Source organism: Sus scrofa, chromosome 9 (genome assembly GCF_000003025.6).
Source record: "Sus scrofa isolate TJ Tabasco breed Duroc chromosome 9, Sscrofa11.1, whole genome shotgun sequence".
NCBI classification, from domain to species: Eukaryota; Metazoa; Chordata; class Mammalia; order Artiodactyla; family Suidae; genus Sus; species Sus scrofa.
In genome coordinates this window covers 114,132,056-114,151,532 of record NC_010451.4, presented here as the reverse complement: position 1 = coordinate 114,151,532, position 19,477 = coordinate 114,132,056, and the positions used below count along the sequence as shown (strand labels likewise).

Here is a 19,477-nt window from a genome sequence, read left to right as displayed (position 1 = left end):
TTAATTTTAAAGTTTTTATTATGACAGTTGTAAGAACTGTGAGTTCATTTAATTTTTTTCCTTTTAAATATTTCACTGGAAACAAAGATACAAATCCACACAAAAAATAAATATTTCACTGGCATGACTTATTTCATAAACTAATTTTAAGGTAACATTTTGTCTAATGATTGAAGCAACAAATGGCAACTAGACACTTAAATAATTCAAAATTTCTATGTTTGTGTACTCTAGGGGCAACTTGTGAGAGAGAGTAGGCAGCTGAGAACCAATTATTAAAATTTTGAATTTAGAATAAATCTTCATTGGACATCCTGAAGTTTGGTTATAACAGGCTCTAATCACCTACTATAAAGGAGAAAATCATTTTTTCATTTTGAAGAACAACAAAAAAATATTTCCTATTTGCTTCTTCATGAGCGCTTCAGTACCTTCCAGAGTGGTGGTTATTGTCTTAAACTCTATTTAAGAGGAAACCCATGAGTGTACCCAATGAGTGTAGTATCCTAGAACACATTGTACCTTTCCATTTTGAAAACTAAATATTTTTTATAGGCTTCTTACATTCCTGGGCAAGTTTTTGTATTAGCCTTAGTGTATGACCTGCATGTATAGCTGTGTCTATGTGGTGTCTCAACGGCCTGTTGAAAAGAAGATGAAACATTACTTAGAGTCAAGCTATTTGACTAAATTCTATAGTTACTGAGCATTCTGACAGTGCATTTAATTTGCAGAAATGGCCAAGAATAAACTTTAAGTTAAATATTGCTTTTATTTATATCATATTATCTTTTAATTGCCTGAGTACTCAAGCACTCAAATGGAAGGAACATTGCTACAAGTCTTAACCTTTTTAGAGTTTAATAATTCTGGGAACTTACTTTTTCTATCATATCTAATGAAAATATCAAAAGTTGTAAAATTTACAGAAGAGAAATAAATTATATTTAATCTTTTTTTAAACTAGTGTTCAGAATCAGGTGGATGAAGTCATTGATGTCATGCAAGAAAATATTACAAAGGTAATTGAAAGAGGGGAGAGACTAGATGAACTACAGGACAAATCAGGTACAGACTCTTCATATATTTCTTGATATTATTAATCTGTGTTTTGATAATTCTCCCACTTTTCTAGCCAAAGTTTGGGAATCTTGACATGGGAAAAAGGGCATTTATGATTTTAATGTTTTAACTTAAGTTCCCTTTACTTTGAATTATCTTGTTGTATTTCTTTAATCGATCAATTGAGAATGGAAAAATTAAAAGTTCATTGTTGAAGAGTTAAAGAGTATTTTTTTTGTTTTGTCCTATTATGTTCCTGTCCTTTCTCCTGATCTCAAGGACAGGTCTAATCACTTCTTTTCAACACTTATGTTAAACTTATTCTCATATGCTTTCTCTGGCAGCTTAGCAACCTTTCTTTACTCACTAATGTTAGTCTTTGACTTATAACAATTCCTGGCATTTATTGGGCATTCACATATTGTTTAAATGACGAATGGCTGAATGAATATCTGAGTAATCTTTGGTAGACTTGTGTAACCAAAAAACCTATTTAACCACTTTTTAAAATTCATATTGTTTTGCTTCAAAATCATTCATTTTTGGTATCTTCTAAGCATCTAGCCTTCTCCATGTATAAATTTTTTTTCTATAGATGTGCCAAGTGTTTGAATTTCTAAAGAGTATTTTCTGCCATAATTCATAAATTTATTTGAAAGTGGTGAGGCCCTGGGAAGACTTCTCTTACTCTTTTTGTAAAAGTGGATTGAGCAAACTAACCTACAGCCACTTTTTTTTGCTTTTTGGTTTTTTTCTAGACTAAAGAATGCCAGAGTTTGTGAGTGCAGGAGAGAAAAGATACTGTTTTTGTGCTTAAAAGGGAATAGATTTGCAGAAGTAGAAATTAATATTTTTTATCTTTGTGTGACTATATAAAAGACGCCTGTTAGGTCATTTAATCCTTCTCTTCATTCTCTATGTGATATAGAAAGCTTATCGGATAATGCAACAGCTTTTAGCAACAGATCCAAACAACTTCGAAGGCAAATGTGGTGGCGCGGATGCAAAGTAAGTAAATCAGAAGATGTTGGATAGGTTGCTGCATATCCAGTGGTACTCAAAGACATAAAGAAGAAAGGGCCTTTCTACATTCTGTGAGGACGGGTCCTATAACTGTCTTGCTTCTTAGTATATCTTCTGAACCTGGGACACAGTGGGTGCTCAGTAAATATTTGTTGAATTAATACCTTTTAAGACAGAAATAACTAAAGAAATCAAGTAATGCCTAAAAGGATGTTTTTGTAGATTTCTTCACAGAGAGTAATCCACATTTTATCAATAATTTAGCTACCTCTAGACTTACCGTGTAAGAAATATTATAATTTATTATTAGTATCTTTTTGGAACAACCTATAGCATTACATAGAGTTATTTAAAACATAGACTGCGAGTTCCCATCATGGCTTGGTGGTTAATGAACCTGACTAGTATCCATGAGGATGCAGGTTCGATCGCTGGCCTCACTCAGTGGGTTAAGGATCTGGCATTGCTGTGAGCTGTGGTGTGGGTCGCAGATGAGGCTTGGATCTGGCATTGTTGTGGCAGCATAGGCCAGCAGCTGTAGCTGTGATTCGACCCCTAGCCTGGGAACCTTCATATGCCATGGATGTGGCCCTAAAAAGACAAAAATAAATAAATAAAAGGTAGAATGCAACTTGAGAAAAATAAAATTTTCATTTGAAAAGGGTTGAAAAAGTAAATCCAGTTTATATGTCAGAATCCACATGGCAAATGGAGCTTAAAAAATCCCACTGTCCTGTTATTCCAAATAAGATATAAAAGAAAAATTTGTAACAAGGAAAACAATGGGAATCTTTATATGCTAATACATTCCTATAAAACATTTTATACAAATGAATTTACTCCTTAAATCAAGTACGGCTACTAATTATTAAACAGAAAACTATTTCTCTTAAGATTTCATAGCAAATTTCATGTCATATAAGCAGATCTTTTCTTTTTCCTCCTGGAACTGTGTATCATTTTTGGCTTTGTTGAAAATCTTAGATATAACTCATTGTTTTTAGTCTCTCATTTTCAAGTTTAGCAATAATTTTCAAAACTTGATGATATGCTAAGGACTTCTTCCAAGAGTTGCCTTGGATTTATTCAGTTTTGTTTATCTGTTTAACTCACTTACTTTCAGAAATAGAACATGGGGAAAGAAACAATTCTCTCATCTAGAATTTAAATTTTCTACTTTCTTTAGTGAATAAATTTTCTATCGTGGAGACTAGATTGCAAGAACAAAAGGTCCACGAGCCATTCACCTTCTCTCCCCATATTCCCATTAATAAAATAATGTGCATTTTGCCTGGTCATATCTAAAGATTTTCACTTTATACTTTATGGGGTCCAGATCAAAGAAATAGTATACTTTTAAGGGGAAAAGTTGAATTATATCCTTAATTTATACTTATAAATAGTCTCTGTATCACTACCATATTCCAGATTAAGTTATGCTTATTTAGGAAGGGCTAATGAAAGTGATATAGGGACAGGAAAAAGATCAGAGGTTGCCCAGGGCTAAAGGTGGAGGGGTAGAGATTGACTATAGCAGGGCATGAGAGCACTTTTTGGAGTGATGAAAGAGTCTTCTGTTTGACTGTGGTGGTGGTGGTTGATAATTACATGTTTGTCAAAATGCATCAAAATGAACTTTTTTTTTTTCTTTCCTGGGGCTGCACCCGCGGCACATGGAGATTCCCAGGCTAGGGGTCTAATCAGACCTGTAGCTGCTGGCCTATACCAGAGCCACAGCAGCAGGGGATCCAAGCCGCCTCTTCGACCTACACCACAGCTCACAGCAATGCCAGATCCCTAACCCACTGAGCAAGGGCAGGGATCGAACCCGCAGCCTCATGGTTCCTAGTCAGATTTGTTAACCACTGAGCCACGACGGGAACTCCCCTCAAAATGAACTTTAAAAGAGTGAATTTTATTCTATGTAAAGTATGTTCAATAAACCCAACTTTAAAAATAAATGATGGAGTTCCTGTGGTGGCTCAGTGGTTAATGAACCTGACTAGCATCCATGAGGACACGGGTTTGATCCCTGGCTTCACTCAGTGGGTTAGGATCTGGCATTGCTGTGAGCTGTGGTGTAGGTTACCGATGTGGCTCGGATCCCGAGTTGCTATGGCTGTGGCATAGACTAGCGGCTACAGCTCCAATTGGATCCCTAGCCTGGGAACCTCCATATGCTGTGGGTGCGGCCCTAAAAAAGACAAGACAAAAAAATAAGTGAACAAAATTATCCAACAGGTGGGGAGAATCACTGACACTTAACTATCTTAGGAGGCTCTGAGGCTCTTGTATGTTTAATGAGAAACAGATTTTTGTCCATGTCCTTTGGAAGAAGAGCGCTTTGGTCATGCATGAATATGTAACTGGCATTTTTGATTGTAAACATTTCCTGGCCAGTGTTTGAGACTTTATTTACTGAGGTGTTTTAAAATTAATATTGATATTTCCATCTAAATCTTTTAAATGTTAAGTCTAGCACAGATTAACAGGGCAAATTAATATATTTTTTGGTAATGTTGAAAAACTGCTATGCAATTCCAAATTTAGAAATGTTTTCAGTTTTTTTAAAAAATGCAAGTCTTCCACATATTCTCTGAATCGCTTTGTCACTAAAGATCACTTTGTCACTTGATAATATAATGTGGACCTAGACACCTATGGGAAATGTACCTCCTCTATCCATCTGATCTGAATCTGTTTCTACACTTTTTGGATACCATAAATAATAATTTTAATAGGCACCTGATATTCAAATTGCAAAGCTTCCATTTAATCTGTTTTTTGTTCTTGTCATGAATGTAATGGCACTAAAATTTCTCCAGTAGTTCTATTTTAGAAACATTTCATTAGCTACTCCTAGTTGCTGTTTGTGATACTCATCAGATTGTTTCCTGTGTTAATAATAATTGGGTGTCTTTTTTCTGATTGAACCATCTTGAATCGATTATCTCTGAAAATGTTTGATAAAAACAGGCTTTCATTTGAATTCATCAGGAAAATCAAATGAAATAATTTATGCATTTTAGGATTAAATGAGGAATGTGACAATTTTATAGAGAGAGGATGTGAACCTAAAGTGTTAAGTAGCTAAGGACTAATCTTAAGTTTTCTCTCTTAACTGGGGAACTGACACACAGTGCTCTTAGGCAACTTATTTATTAAATGAAGTTATTTATGAAGAATCTAAATTTGGAAACCTTTTAAGGGGTGAACCTGTCCACTGATGAGTTAGTGTAATATGGTAAATAGCACAACAGTCTTTATTAACAAGTCAAACATTCATCTTTCTTATGCATTTTTGTGTGTTGTAGATAAAAGCCATCATGGCTTTGGTTGCTGCTATCCTTTTGTTAGTGATTATCAGTAAGTATTTACTGGATTATTAATTTTGGGGGGTATCATTTGTTTTGAAGTTTACCTAAATTTCCTTTTTATTTTCAGTTGACTTAGTATGACTAATATTAGGATTGAGTGATGACTTCTGACCCAGTCAGGAGCTCTTAAACTAAATCTATAGCTCTCTGGAAACAATATGTAAAATTTTATGTGAATATGCATATGTACATTTTTATGGGAGAAAGTATGTCTTTCATCAGATACTCAAAGAGCACCCCTGTCCTACCCTCAACCCCAGTCCCCAAAACGCAGGGCTCAGTGATTGAGGCCAAATATGTTTACTATTATGCTCAGGACCAAATACTCATTTTCCATTTATTAACGTTTAGGTATGGCAGATTGAATTTTGCAATATTGTGTTTGAAGAAAAATCCAGATAACTTCTCCAGATGATAGTTTTTTCTTGAAGTAGTTGATTGATAGTGTTGTGTTAATTTCTGCTATACAGCAAAGTTACTCAGATGTACACATGCAGTCTTTTTTGAAAATATTCTTTTCCATTATAGTTTATCACAGGACATTGAATCTAGTTCTCTGTGCTGTGTAGTAGGATCTTGTTGATTATCCCCTTCATATATAATAGTTTACGTCTGCTAACCCCACCCTCCCACTCCATCCCTCCCGAAGCCCTCTCCACCTTGGCAACCACAAGTTTGTTCTCTGAGTCTGTGAGTCTGTTTCATACATAGGTTCTTTTGTATCATTTTTTAAATTCTACAAGTGGTATCATGTGATATTTGTCTTTCTCCTTCTGACTGACTTCACTAGCATGATAATCTTTAGTTCCATCCAGGCTGCTTTAAATAGCACTATTTTGGGGGTGTTTTGGCTGGGTAGTATTCCATTGTCCATGTGTACCACATCTTCTTTATCCATTCACTCCAGATGATAATTTTTATTGTAGATTTGAGCTTCATTTCAGTCATTAAAGCATAACTCTTGCCCCTTTTTTCCTTAATATTCTTTTTAAAATATCATTTAAAAATTTTTATTGCAATTAATTTATAATATTGTGTTAGTTTCAGGTATATAGCAAAGTGATTAAGAGCACTGATTCAGAATCAGATTACTGATTCAGCTCAGTGATTTTTTCACACATTTTCCATTATAGATTAGCACAGAACTATATTCAATATCTTATAATATACAGTAAATTCTTGTTGGTTATCTATTTTACGTATAGTAGTTTGTATCCGTTAATCGAATACTCCTAATCTGTCCTCCCCTCCTCCCTTTCTCCTTTGCTAACGATAAATTTTTCTTGACTGTGAGACTTTCTGTTTTGTATTATAGATGCATTTGTGTTACTTTTTAGATTCCACATGTAAGTGCTATTACATTCGTCTTTCTCTGGTTGGATCACTTTTAATGTCTCCTTTTCTCTAAAGCTGCTTTATCTGTGTTTACAGAGATTTCTTTTTCTTTGTTTTTGTTTCCATTTTATGGTCACACCTGCAGCATTATGGAAGTTCCCAGACAAGGGGTCAAATCAGAGCTGCAGCTGCCAGCCTACACCACGGCCACAGCAATGCAGGATCTGAGCCACTTCTGCGACCTACACCACAGCTCACACCACCACCAGATCCTTAATTCACTGAGCAAAGTCACAGACACCAGTTGGTTTCTTAATCTACTGAGCCACAGTGGAAACTCCTATTGAGATTTTTTTTTTTAAGATTTGGCAAGTATCTCTCAGAATAACCATTTGAAAAATCCCATGGTGATAGTCTTCTTTTTTGGCTGCACCCATAACACATGGAAGTTCCTGGGCCAGGAATTGAATCTGAGCCACGGCTATGGCAACACAGAATCCTTAACCTGCTGAGCCATGGTGGGAACTCCAGGTAATACTGTTTTTAAACAGAAAAAAGGTTTTGTTGCGAAGAAAAGTCACTTGTGGATTCTGTGTTTTTTAATTCCTCCACTAGCTAACGTTGATTAGTTACCCCAGTGCTTTCGGAGTCATTGGCTGATGTATTAAGAGAAGTGCAAACTTTAAGTCTTTTGACCTGCACGTTCCCAGCTAATTCTAACGAGGTCATGCTCTGCCTTCTACTTTCATCTCAAAGTAAACAGGTGTCCTTCAGGGTCTGTTTAATGCCACGTTTCTCACATTTTTTGTGCATCTGGGTGACTTCGCTGTTACTGAAGTGCTGTCTAGTGGGGTTAAGCACAAGGCTGTGATGTGCCTTGGGGAGGAAATACACGTATTAGCTAAGCTCAGGTGTGATGTGTGGCCATGAGTTCAATGTTAATGAGTCAACAGTAAATATTAAATAGATTTTCTCAAACAGGAACATATAAAACCAGGTTACGTATTGATTGGTTTTTAAAAATGTATCCAAGGGCCTGCAGGAATTTAACCCTGTATTTCCCCTCAGAGCACTAGTTCATTATGCACTCATTCAGTGTTTGTGGTGACTTTAGAGAACATAACTACTCCAAGTATCAAGAATTGAGCATATGGGAGTTCCCATCATGGCACAGCAGAAACGAATCCAACCAGGAACCATGAGGTTGCAGGTTCGATCCCTGGCTTCACTCAGTGGGTTAAGGATCTGACGTTGCCATGAGCTGTGGTGTGGGTCACAAACGTGGCTCAGATCCCACGTTGCTGTGGCTGTGGCATAGGCTAGCAGCTGCAGCTTCCATTGGACCCCTAGTCTGGGAACCTCCATATGCCATGGGTGTGGCCCTCAAAAGACAAAACAAAAAACAAAAACAAAAAAACAACAAGATGAAAAAGAATTGAGCATATGGAAAGTTGAATAGCATAAAGAAGAAAATGAAATAGAGCTGTTATTTTCCCACACAGAGAGCTATTGTTAATATAACTACTGTATATACTTTGTCTTTTCCTAACATATAAACAAATATTTCAAAAACTAAGATCATATATGTACTTTTCCAAACAATATATTGTAAGTATTTTCCCATGTTGTTAAATATTTTAAAAATATTTTTGCTTTATGCTATAGTGATACCATAATCTGATCAAAATGCCAGTGTTAGACATTAAGGTTGTTTTATATTTTTGCTTCTCCATTCCCGTTTATCATTTCAGATAAAAGTTATCATTACCTGTTTCCAGAATGGACACAGCTACATTTAGGAATATTGTTTCTAACACAGCATATGAATCTGATTTTGATACGTTTCTTTTTCATTTTTTCTCTTGCAGTTCTTGTAGTTGTGAAATACCATACTTGATTTGATGACAGATCTTCATTAAACAAAATCTGGGACAGTAATAAAAGATTGCTGCATAATTTAAATGAAACCCATGTATATAACTTTCAAAGCTTCTTTTTCAAGAAATTAAGAGGCAAGTGTCACTTCAAATTGGAGCACTGAGAATATCCAGTTATCTTCTCCCCTTCCAACAAAATGTGTTTTTAATAATTATGTTTAAGGCAAAGATAATAGCAACCTCGATTTTACCATATTCCAAGGGTCTGATTTGAAACTAGATACTTGCCAGTTCACTATCTGTGTATATAATTTAACACTGATAACAATATTTCATACTGTTATTTTAATGGCATAAAGACTTGGATTCATTGCATCAAGTTGGGAGTCAGACTGGTGGTCAGGGAGCCTCTGTAGAGTACCAAATCATTATGCTGAAAGACATGTATAACCATTCGACCAATCTTTGCAAGATTTTTCTCATGTTACAATTGCTTTGCAAGCAATTTTCACAGGTTTATGGGTATAGCAAAAGCTAAATGTTATAAACGTTGCTGCCTTTCAGCTATAACTAAAAACATTCCAGTAAACCTGTTTTTGACTGTTTAAGGAAATGTGTAGTGATTTTTTGGTGTTTGGATTATGGAAATGGGAGATTTCAATAGTGTGAAAGCGTAATATGGCACCATACAACGAGTAATAAAATTATTGGGGAGTTCCTGTCGTGGCTCAGTGGTTAACAAATCCAACTAGGAACCATGAGGTTGCAGGTTCAATCCCTGGCCTTGCTCAGTGGGTTAAGGATCCGGTGTTGCTGTGAGCCATGTGGTGTGGGTCGCAGACGCAGCTCGGATCCCGTGTAGCTGTGGCTCTGGCGTAGGCCGGCGGCTACAGCTCCAATTGGACCCCTAGCCTGGGAACCTCCATGTGCCACGGGTGCGGCCCTAGAAATGACAAAAAAGACCAAAAAAAATTATTGGAAAGCATCATTGGAGTATTTGAAAATTATCAACATAAAGCTACAAGTCATGGTCCACTTTATTTTCAGTTAGCCTCCAATAAGGAAAGACCAGTCCTCATGTGAGTATATTAAATCCACAAGTAACTTGCTTGCTAATTTTTGTAAATAGCTCTTTAATGTCAGCTAGCTCTTTTACAAAAAGTGTGAAAAGTAGCAAAGTCATGTGCTTAGAGTTTGCTATTTTTGCATTGTCTAGTTATCTCCTGGGTCATGCATGATATACATACAATCAAGTGTCAAATGAGCCACAATAATGACTGTAAAGGGTCAGGAGTCTAGGTAAGCAGTTTGTCAGTAACCAAAGGACAAGGTCACCATTAATCTCAGTCTGTTTTTATAATGATAAAAAGAGTTAACTTGAAAATGTGCCAGCCTCCTTGGGTTGTTTAAGCATGTCAGAGTGAAAATACATAGTCCTCTAATGTGTGCGAGGAGGAAGTTTCATAGTAAAATTCAAAGTTCTGTGGGAACTTGTGTACATGGACATTCTCACAATATATATAAAACTCTAAATTTGAAATAAGATTAATAGGAAATACCAGTGTTTAAATAAGGAAAAAATGATCCTTATAGGGTTCATTGTGGTCACTTTAATATCAAAAATGTATGAAACAGAATTTTTTTTTAATACTACAGCATTAGTATTAAGGTGCAAAAATTTTCTGTTTTTAATGGAAAGAAATTTGAAGGGAGAAAGCAGATTAAGAAATACTCAAGACATTTGCAAGTTATGAAGATCTAAATATAACTACTAAATATTATAGTCCACTAAGAACATTTAAAAAGAGATAAAGGTCTTACCTACTATGGAGTGTTTTCTCAGAGGTCTCTTCACTCTTTGTAATGTCAGTTAATAAATACTAAACCCTTTGACAGAGGATGATAACCAGGAAAATGAGCATTTTTAGAATTTCAGTAGCTACTACAGAAATGGAAATGCTATGAGTGGACCCAATCAGGCCCAACAGGTATATATGTGTCCTTTATTTGGGATTGGAACTAGACTCACCAGTGGTTAATTTTCCATTATTTGGTGTAGAAGTCTGGTTTCTCCGTATCATCGGTGAAGATGAAGATTATTTCTCAAAGAATTCACATTTCCAGTGTTTCTTTAATAAAACTATGCTTTTAAAGAAATAAAATTGTAAAATTTTTTAAAAATTTAGCCATGAAAAACAAATATTTATATGACAATATCATATATATATATATGTCGTTCTCTTTGTATTTTAAATATATTGCTGCTGAGAATATTGGGGACAGATTTGTCACTCAGAGCTTTGTACTAGTGGTGGCTTGATTCACAGCTTATCATTTCAGTCTTTCTTGGTTTTCATTAATCTTGAGAACCTTAAAATGGCTAACATGGCTATTATTCTAAACTTGGAGACATGAGCCTTCAAAAAAAGAGAAATACACTGTTCAAATTGATGCCAGGCCTACCTTCCTTCCCTCCTTAATCATTCTTTTTCCTTCAGCTCAGATGATCTGCCCTTAAAAAATGAAGTTTCCCCACCATCAAAACTTTTATTATTTAACAACGAAGATAACAGAAAAAACTTCGAGTAGCTTTGTGAGTACTAGGTGATACCCAGCAAATTCAGGTCACTATTTTTATAATGCTTAAAACATACCCTCATTTTATGTTTAACTACTGAAATCTGTTGCCGTGCAGCAATTGTGTGATTAATCCTACTGATTATAACTTAGTAATACCTATGGGTTTCTTCGTTGTTTGTTTTTTTAGGGCCACAACTGTCCCACAGCATATGGAAGTTCCCATGCTAGGGGTCGCATTGGAGTTACAGCAGCTGACCTAAGCCACAGCCACAGCAACGTGGGATCCGAGCCACGTCTGTGACCTACACCACAGCTCACAGCAACACCGGATCCTTAACCTACTGAGCAAGGCCAGAGATTGAACTTACATCCTCATCGATCCTAGTCAGGTTCGTTATGCGCTGAGTCACGAAGGGAACTCCGTACCTGTGGCCTTTTGGCTCCTCTAGAACATTATCCAAAATGGAGGCAGAGTAATTAGTACATATCAAATACAGAAAAAGGTTTGTTAGCCCTCCAGTAGATTGCTTATTGTAGTCTCCCTGTGCCATCACTCTGCTTTGAAAAACTATAACTTCATTTTTTATAGCACAAATTGTCATCTTTCAATTCTGTGTAGCATGTGGGTATCCTGAAAAGGGTTATATATGTACAAACTGAGCAAAAAGGATTTCTCATTGTCTGTACGCTCTTATACATGCTTGATGGCCTGTCAGCATTGTTGCCCACACTGTCTACATCTATATATATATACTATGATTAGAAAATATGCAAGAGATTTTTTTTCATGTTGAGAGTGAACGCCATTAGAAGATGTCTTTAATGCATTGAGTCAGTGTTCATAAGTCAAGGAAAACTCTTATTAGTTTCATTTTATGTTTTCACCTGGAAATGTGATAGAAGCCAGTTTTTCCCTAAGTAGGGAACCAAAACCTGAATCAATCCAATTACATTTATCCATTTGTTTTTGAATGCAATATAGTGCTTACATTTGTTTAGGAAATTGCCGCTAAGCAATGAGACACTGTCTGGAGCTGAAAGGTGCCCTACTTACCAAGCCATCCACCGTGTTTCCCATGGCGTAGACAAATTCCTTAGACTGATGTAGGGCTTCGGGCTTCTGTTTATGTTGGTCTTATTCTTTTTCTCAAGGTCAAGTAGAATAAGGGATAGGTGACACAAATTGTGATTCTGGCTCCTATTTTATTTAAGAAGCTGCTTGGAACAAGTCAGTAGGAACTGAAAGGAAAGCATGACCGACTTGATTAAGGGGGACACATGTAAGCTTGGCAAAGCACAGATCACATCATATTTGTGTCCCCACAGCACCCAGCATGATGCTCTGTACCTGGCACTTGCTAGGTGAACATGCCTAGGAAATCACAAAGGCACCAAGTGTGCTCGTACCTAAGTGTGCGTCAGCATCCGGGTCGTTACTGCAGGGATGACATGATTGACATAATACGGGGTCTACTGCATTTACTGGGAGATAGCAGTGCTTCTTATAAAAATTGGGTAAAGAAAAATTCTGACATTATAGTACTCCATTAGGTTATTTTCATTTGAAAAGTCTTAAAATCAAATAACCTATTAATTAAATACTTTAAGGCTACAAAGTAAATTGCACAAATCAGATTTTAGTCAGTAACATGTCAGAAATCAAACTGTAAGAAAGCTCAAGCATTTCGTTTTATGCCTGGGGTGTATGTCATTGTTTAAAATTCTACACTATTTAACCATTTTGATAAGTGCCTTTGATGTTTTTAAGGGGGATACGAGCAATGTAAATGATGTCCATCCTGTACCTTTCCCAAGTCTTCGTAACCACTGTTATACCAGTGTTGCCTAGTCCTTAGTGTTCATACCAGATATTTATTTGTAGCCCCTCCATGGTAAATAGTAAAATAAACCATTTCATAGAAAATAAAATTAAGCATTTTGGTTTATTCAGTACATGTACCTGTGGCCTTAACTTTTTTTTTTTTTTTTTCCTTTTTAGGGCTGAATCTGCAGCACATGGGAGTTCCCTGGCAAGGGGTCAAATAAGAGATACAGCTGCCAGTCTACACGACATCCACAGCAATGCCAGATCTGAGCCACATCTGCAGCCTATACATCACAGTTCAGAGCAATGCCTGTGGCCTTAACTTTAAAACATAGCCATCAGGCTAATCACCCTGACTTAATCCACCCCAGTTTTCCAATAAAGTAATGGAAGAAAAACAAGAGATAAAGGTGTTCTATCACCAAAAACCATGACCAGTGCCCAACATATTGGATCTGGGAGGAATTTCTCAGGGTAAAAATCACTAAGTCTCACTTGCAGAATAAAGAATTGGTGGGATACTCATGCCTTACCTCAGTGACAGCTACTTGAAAGAGGAAGGCAGACAAATTTCTCTTACATGTACATGTTTCAGTCAGAAAACCTAGCACCCATCCCTCAGCAGCATGTGCTGCTTTTAGAAGCAACCAGAGCAGTGTTCATTCTCTTCAGCCTCCTTCCATGCTAAATTTTACCTCTTGCATACTCCAAAGAAGTGTAGGGAGGAGATGATATTGGAGGCTTGTTGTACCCTGAGATATATAACCAGGAACAGAGATGGGAAGCACCAGGTAAGTGCATTCTGAGAATGATGGCATTTACTGTAATCCAACTAGTCAGTGTGTGAGAGAACCAGGCGGGAAGGTCAGATCCTACCTGAATCCAGAGTCACACTTTGTGAATGTCAGTTGAGTGTTAGAAACTTCTGTGGAGCAGTGAACAATACTCTGCTTTTCAGCTGCAGGGATAAGCATAGTTTTGACTAGTAGTCAACTGTATAACTGAACAGCCAAGGACAGTGCACTTACCCTGTGTGGTTGAACAGAAGGACTGGATTTCATCTGATGATGTCTAAAAAGTTACACTTGGAGCCCATGAGCACACTTAACAAGGGCAAGAGAGCATCCTCCTGGATCATCCCCAGTAGCGTAATACAAGTACACAGTTGCCTCTTCCTTCTTAAAATCCCCCCAACTACCTTTCCTCCTACTTCATTTGTCAGCCTCCACCTCAAATCTTTGCTTCCCACCCCCTGCACACATGGCATATGGAAGTTCTTGGACCAGGAATTGAACCTGCACCACAGTTGCAACCTATGCCATAGCTGCAGGGATGATGGGTCCTTTACCCACTGCACCACAAGGGAACTTCCTCTTTGCTCTTCTTTATAGCCACGGTCCTTGAAAAATGTGTCTGTGCTTGCTTTTTCATGGGTTTTTGTTTTTGTTTTCATTCATTCTCTTAAACACTTCAGTTGAGCTCTTGCCTCCACACTCCATCAAACTATCTCTCGTCAGGATCACCACAGATCCCTGAAGCCAGGGGTCTGGTCTCAGCCCTCGTCTCCTCACATCAGCAGCATTCGATGCAGCTGATTGCTCTCTTCTTAATACATGAGTCTTGGGTTTGGTTACTTTGTACCTTGCTGGTTGCTCCTCTTTTCCTCAGCTCTTAACATTGGTCTGCTCCAGAATTCAGCTCTTGGTCTGAATCACACATCTCCACATGCATCCCCCTTGGTAATATTACCTAATCTTAGAATTTGAAGTAGCATTTATGTGATGACAAACCTCAAATTTATGTCTCCTGCTTGGCTTCTGAAGATGGACTTATATCCAACATTCTAGAGGAACTTGGCCAAGATGGCAGAGTAGGAAGACCCTGAGCTTACCTCCTTTCATGAGCACACCAAAATTAAAACTCTTTAGAGAGTAACTATTGATGAGAAAGACCAGAATCTACAAGAAAAGATTACCTACAACTAGGAGTTCCCGTTGTGGAGCAGTGGTTAACAAATCCGACTAGGAACCATGAGGTTGCGGGTTTGATCCCTGCCCTTGCCCAGTGGGTTAACGATCCGGCGTTGCTGTGAGCTGTGATGTAGGTTGCAGACGCAGCTCAGATTCCGCGTTGCTGTGGCTCTGGCGTAGGCTGGTGGCTACAGCTCCGATTAGACCCCTAGCCTGGGAACCTCCATATGCCGTGGCAGCAGCCCAAGAAATAGCAAAAAAAAGACCAAAAGAAAAAGAAAAAAAAAGATTACCTACAACTAAAAATATAAAGAATGAACCATGAGATGGATGGAGGGATGGTGCTGTGTTACAGTCAAGACCCCACACCTCCAGGTAGGTAATGCACAAATGAGAGGATAATTACAACTGCAGAGGTTCTCCCTAAGCAGCAATGGGTCTGAGCCCCATATTGGGCTCCCCACCCTGGGCATCCTGAACCAGGAAGATGAGCCTCCAGATATTTGGCTTTGAAGAAGAGCAGGGCTTACATTTTGACAAGTATAAGTAATATGAGTCTCCACTCTTAAATAGCATGCACTAAATTCTCACATGCTCTGGGATCACCTACCTGCTGATCTTGGAGAGCCTCCTGGATATAGCGCTCACCCTGGGGGCACAGACACCAGCAGCAATTTTAGGGAGCTCCTTCTACCATGTGGACACTGGTGCTAGCAAGCACCATTTTGGAGTCCTCCCTCTACCTTATTAGCACTGGTACATGAGGCCTTGCCCACCAGCATATTGGCACCAGTAATGGAGACTTCAACCCAACCAGCCAGGTGAGGGACACAGCCCCACCTATCAACCAGGCTGCCTCAAGACTCCTTGAATCCACAGCCTCCCTAGGACACAAACATGTCCACCAGAGAGCCCAGGACCTAGTCCCAAATACAGTGCCTCAGCACTATCACTGAGACTTCTAGGGCCCTGCAACCAGAGACCTTGGGACCTAGCTCTGACTGGCCATAAGCTATCGCCAGCTCCAGGAACAGCATCATACACCAGTGGGCAGGAACCAGATTCCCTGAGCCCCTAGCCCCTAGCCCCACCCACCAGCAGGTGAAACCATCCCCAGGATCACCACAGCCCTGCAGCCTGCCATATCAGGATTCAGCCCAACCATCAGCAGGCCAGCACCAACCTTAGGGCCCCTACACAAGCTGTCTCCCAATCCACCATTAGGCCGACACCAGCTCCAAGACACTATGGACCCCCTCAGCCAGCTGCCCTGGTATCCAGTCCTACTCACCAGTGGGCCAGCACCAGCTTTGAGATACCCCAGTGTCTATAATACCAGCCATGTCAGGAACCAGCCCCACCCACCAGCAGGCTGACACTAAATCCAGGAAGCCTAGCCCTGCAACCACCTACTTCAGAACCTGGCTGCACACTAATAAGCTGGCATCAGTCCTGACCCCGCCCCCCCAACACACACACACACACAGTGTTCCACAGCCAGCTACTTTATGACCTGGCCCCACCAACAAGTAGCTGTATCCTCTGCACAAGGCAGGGCCTGCAACCAACCAGACCAGGAGCCAGCCATGTCTACCAGACCACCCACAGTAGTTAGCCTACCACAACAGAAGTAATCCTTATATCAAACAAAATACACTTTAAGACAAAGACTGTAACAAGAGACAAAGAAGAACATTACATAATGACCAAGGATCAATCCAAGAAGATATAATAATTGTAACTATAGGGGTTCCCATTGTGGCTCAGTTGTAACAAACCTGACTAGTATCTATTAGGATATGGGTTAAATCCATGGCCTTGCTCAGTGGGTTAAGGACCTGACATTGCCATGAGCTATGGTGTAGTTCACACACACACAGCTTGGATCCCACATTGCTGTGGCTGTGGTGTAGGCCAGCAGCTACAGATTTGATTCAACCCCTAGCCTGCCACAGGTGCAGTCCTAAAAAGACCAAAAAAAAAAAAAAAAAAAAAAAGGTAAATAATATACATTCAACATAGGAACAGCTAAATATATAAAGCAAGTATTAAAAGACATAAAGGGAGAAATTGACAGTAACACAGTAATAGTAGGGGACTTTAACACCCCACTTACATCGACTAATAGATCATCCAGACAGAAAAATGAATAAAGAAACAATGCCTTAAATGACACATCAGACCAAATGGGCTTAATAGGCACATATAGAATACTGCATCCAAAAGCAGCAGAGTATGTTATTTTCAATGCACATGGAAAATTCTCCAGGACAGATCATATGTTAGGCCACAAAACAAGTCTTAGTAAATTTAAGAAAACTAAAATCAGGACACTCCCTTGACAGTGGGTTAAGTATCTGGGGTTGCTGCACCTGCAGTGTGGGTTCGATCCCTGGCCCAAGAACATCCACATGCCATGGGTGCAGCCAAAAAAGAAAAAGAAAAGAAAAAAGAAACCAAAATCTTATCAAGCATCTTTACTGACCACACACAATGAGATTGGAAATCAAATGTGAGGAAAAAAACCTGCAAAAAATAAATATATGGAGGCTAAACAATATTTTACTAGACAACCAATGGATTGCTGAAGAAATCAAATCAAAAAAAAAATACTTGGAGACAAATAAAAAGAACAACACACTGATCCACAACATATGGGATGCAGCAAAAAACAGTTCTAAGAGGAAATTTTTTTAGCAATGTAAGTCTACCTCAAGAAAGAAGAAAATTCTCAAGTAAACAACTTAAAATTACACCTAAAGGAACTAGAAAAAGAGGAACAAATTCCACAGTTAGTAGAAGGAAAGAAATCATAAAGAACAGAGAAGAAATAAATAAAGAAGAAATTTTTAAAGAACAATAGAGTCTGGATGTTGCTCTATAAAGACCTTTAAATAATTTTTGCTGTAGACAGGGGATTAAGATGGCAGAGTAGAAGGAATGGCGCTTACCTTGTCTCATAAAAGCAACAAAATTACAACCAACTGCTGAACAACCTTCAACAAAATAGACTGCAAGCTAGGCACCAATATCTCCTATCAGAAAGTCACAGCCAGCCCCTGTATCAACTTCAGCCACAAAGGGGGCAGACATCAGAAGCAAGAGAGGCTACCCCCCCTATTTTCTGCAAAAAGGAGACCACACCAAAAATCTATACAAAATGAAAAGGCAGAGGATTATGACTCAGATAAGGGTACAAGGGAAAAAAAAAAAAACAGCTAAGTGATCTGGAAATTACCAACCTTCTTGAAAAAGACTTTAGACTAATGATAGTCAAGATGATTCAAGATCTTGGAAATAAACTCAAAGAAAAGACTGATAAATTACAGGAAACATTGAACAAAGAAATGGAAGATTTAAGGATTAAGCAGATAAGCAAAATACAATAACTGAAATTTTAAAATTCACTAGACGCAACCAAAGCAGAACACAGGAGGCAGAAGAATGAATAAGCAAGGTGGAAGACAGACTACTGGGAATCATTAATATAGAACAGAAAAAAAAAAGATTGAAAAGAAATGAAGACAGTTTAAGAGAACTCTGGGAGAACGTTAAATGCACCAACATATGTATTATAGGGGTGCCAGAGGAGAAGAGAAAAAGAAAGGACCAGAGAAAATATTTGAAGAGATAATAGCCAAAAACTTCCCTAACATGGGAAAGGAATCACTCATGCAAGTTCAGGAAGCACAGCCAGTACCATATGAAATATACCCAAGGAGGAAAAAACCAAGACGTATTAATTGAACTGACCAAAATTAAAGACAAAGAGAAAATATTGAAAGTAGCTGGGGAAAATAAACAAATAACATACTAGGAAACACCAATAAAATGATTGTCAGATTTTTCAGCAGAAACTGAAAGGGAATAGCACAATATACTTAAAGTGATGAAAGGAAGAAAACTCCAACCAAGATTACTCTACTCAGCAAGGCTCTCACTCATTCAGATTTGAAGGCGAAATCAAAAGCTTTACAGACAAGCAAAAGCCAAGAGAATTGAGCACCACTAAACCAACTTTACAACAAATACTAAATGAACTTCTCTAGGTGGGGGAAAAAAAAGGCCGCAACTAGAAACAAAAATATTACAAATGACAAGGCTCACCAGTAAAGACATACAGATAGTAAAGGTAGGAAATCATCCACACACGATTATGCTAACAAAACCAGAAGTCATGAGAAGAGAAGGGTACAAATGCAGGATACTGGAGATGCACTTGTAATTAAGAGACCAACAACTTAAAACAATCTTGTATATACATAGACTTCTAGATCAAAACTTCATGGCAACTAAAAACCAAAAATCTACAATAGATACACACAAATAAGAAAAAGCAGTCCAAACATAACACTAAAGATAGTCCCCAAACTACAAGAGAAGAAGGGAAGAAAAAGGACCAACAAAAATAAACCCAAAACAATTAAT

General features: G+C 38.1%; 1 protein-coding gene across 4 annotated transcripts in view; it reads left to right on the top strand.

The window, feature by feature from the left end:
- The window catches only part of VAMP4 (vesicle associated membrane protein 4), a 36,647-nt gene extending 23,464 nt beyond the window's left edge, over nt 1-13,183 (top strand). For 2 of the 4 annotated variants that reach the window (XM_021102024.1, XM_013977625.2), the window contains exons 5-8: nt 968-1,068; nt 1,991-2,070; nt 5,400-5,451; nt 8,666-13,183. In XM_021102024.1, coding sequence (XP_020957683.1) covers nt 968-1,068; nt 1,991-2,070; nt 5,400-5,451; nt 8,666-8,694 — 262 coding nt within the window. In that variant the 3' untranslated portion in view covers nt 8,695-13,183. The remainder of the gene's footprint in view (nt 1-967; nt 1,069-1,990; nt 2,071-5,399; nt 5,452-8,665) is intronic. The other 2 variants (NM_001244707.1, XM_005653719.3) reach the window with 2 other exon arrangements.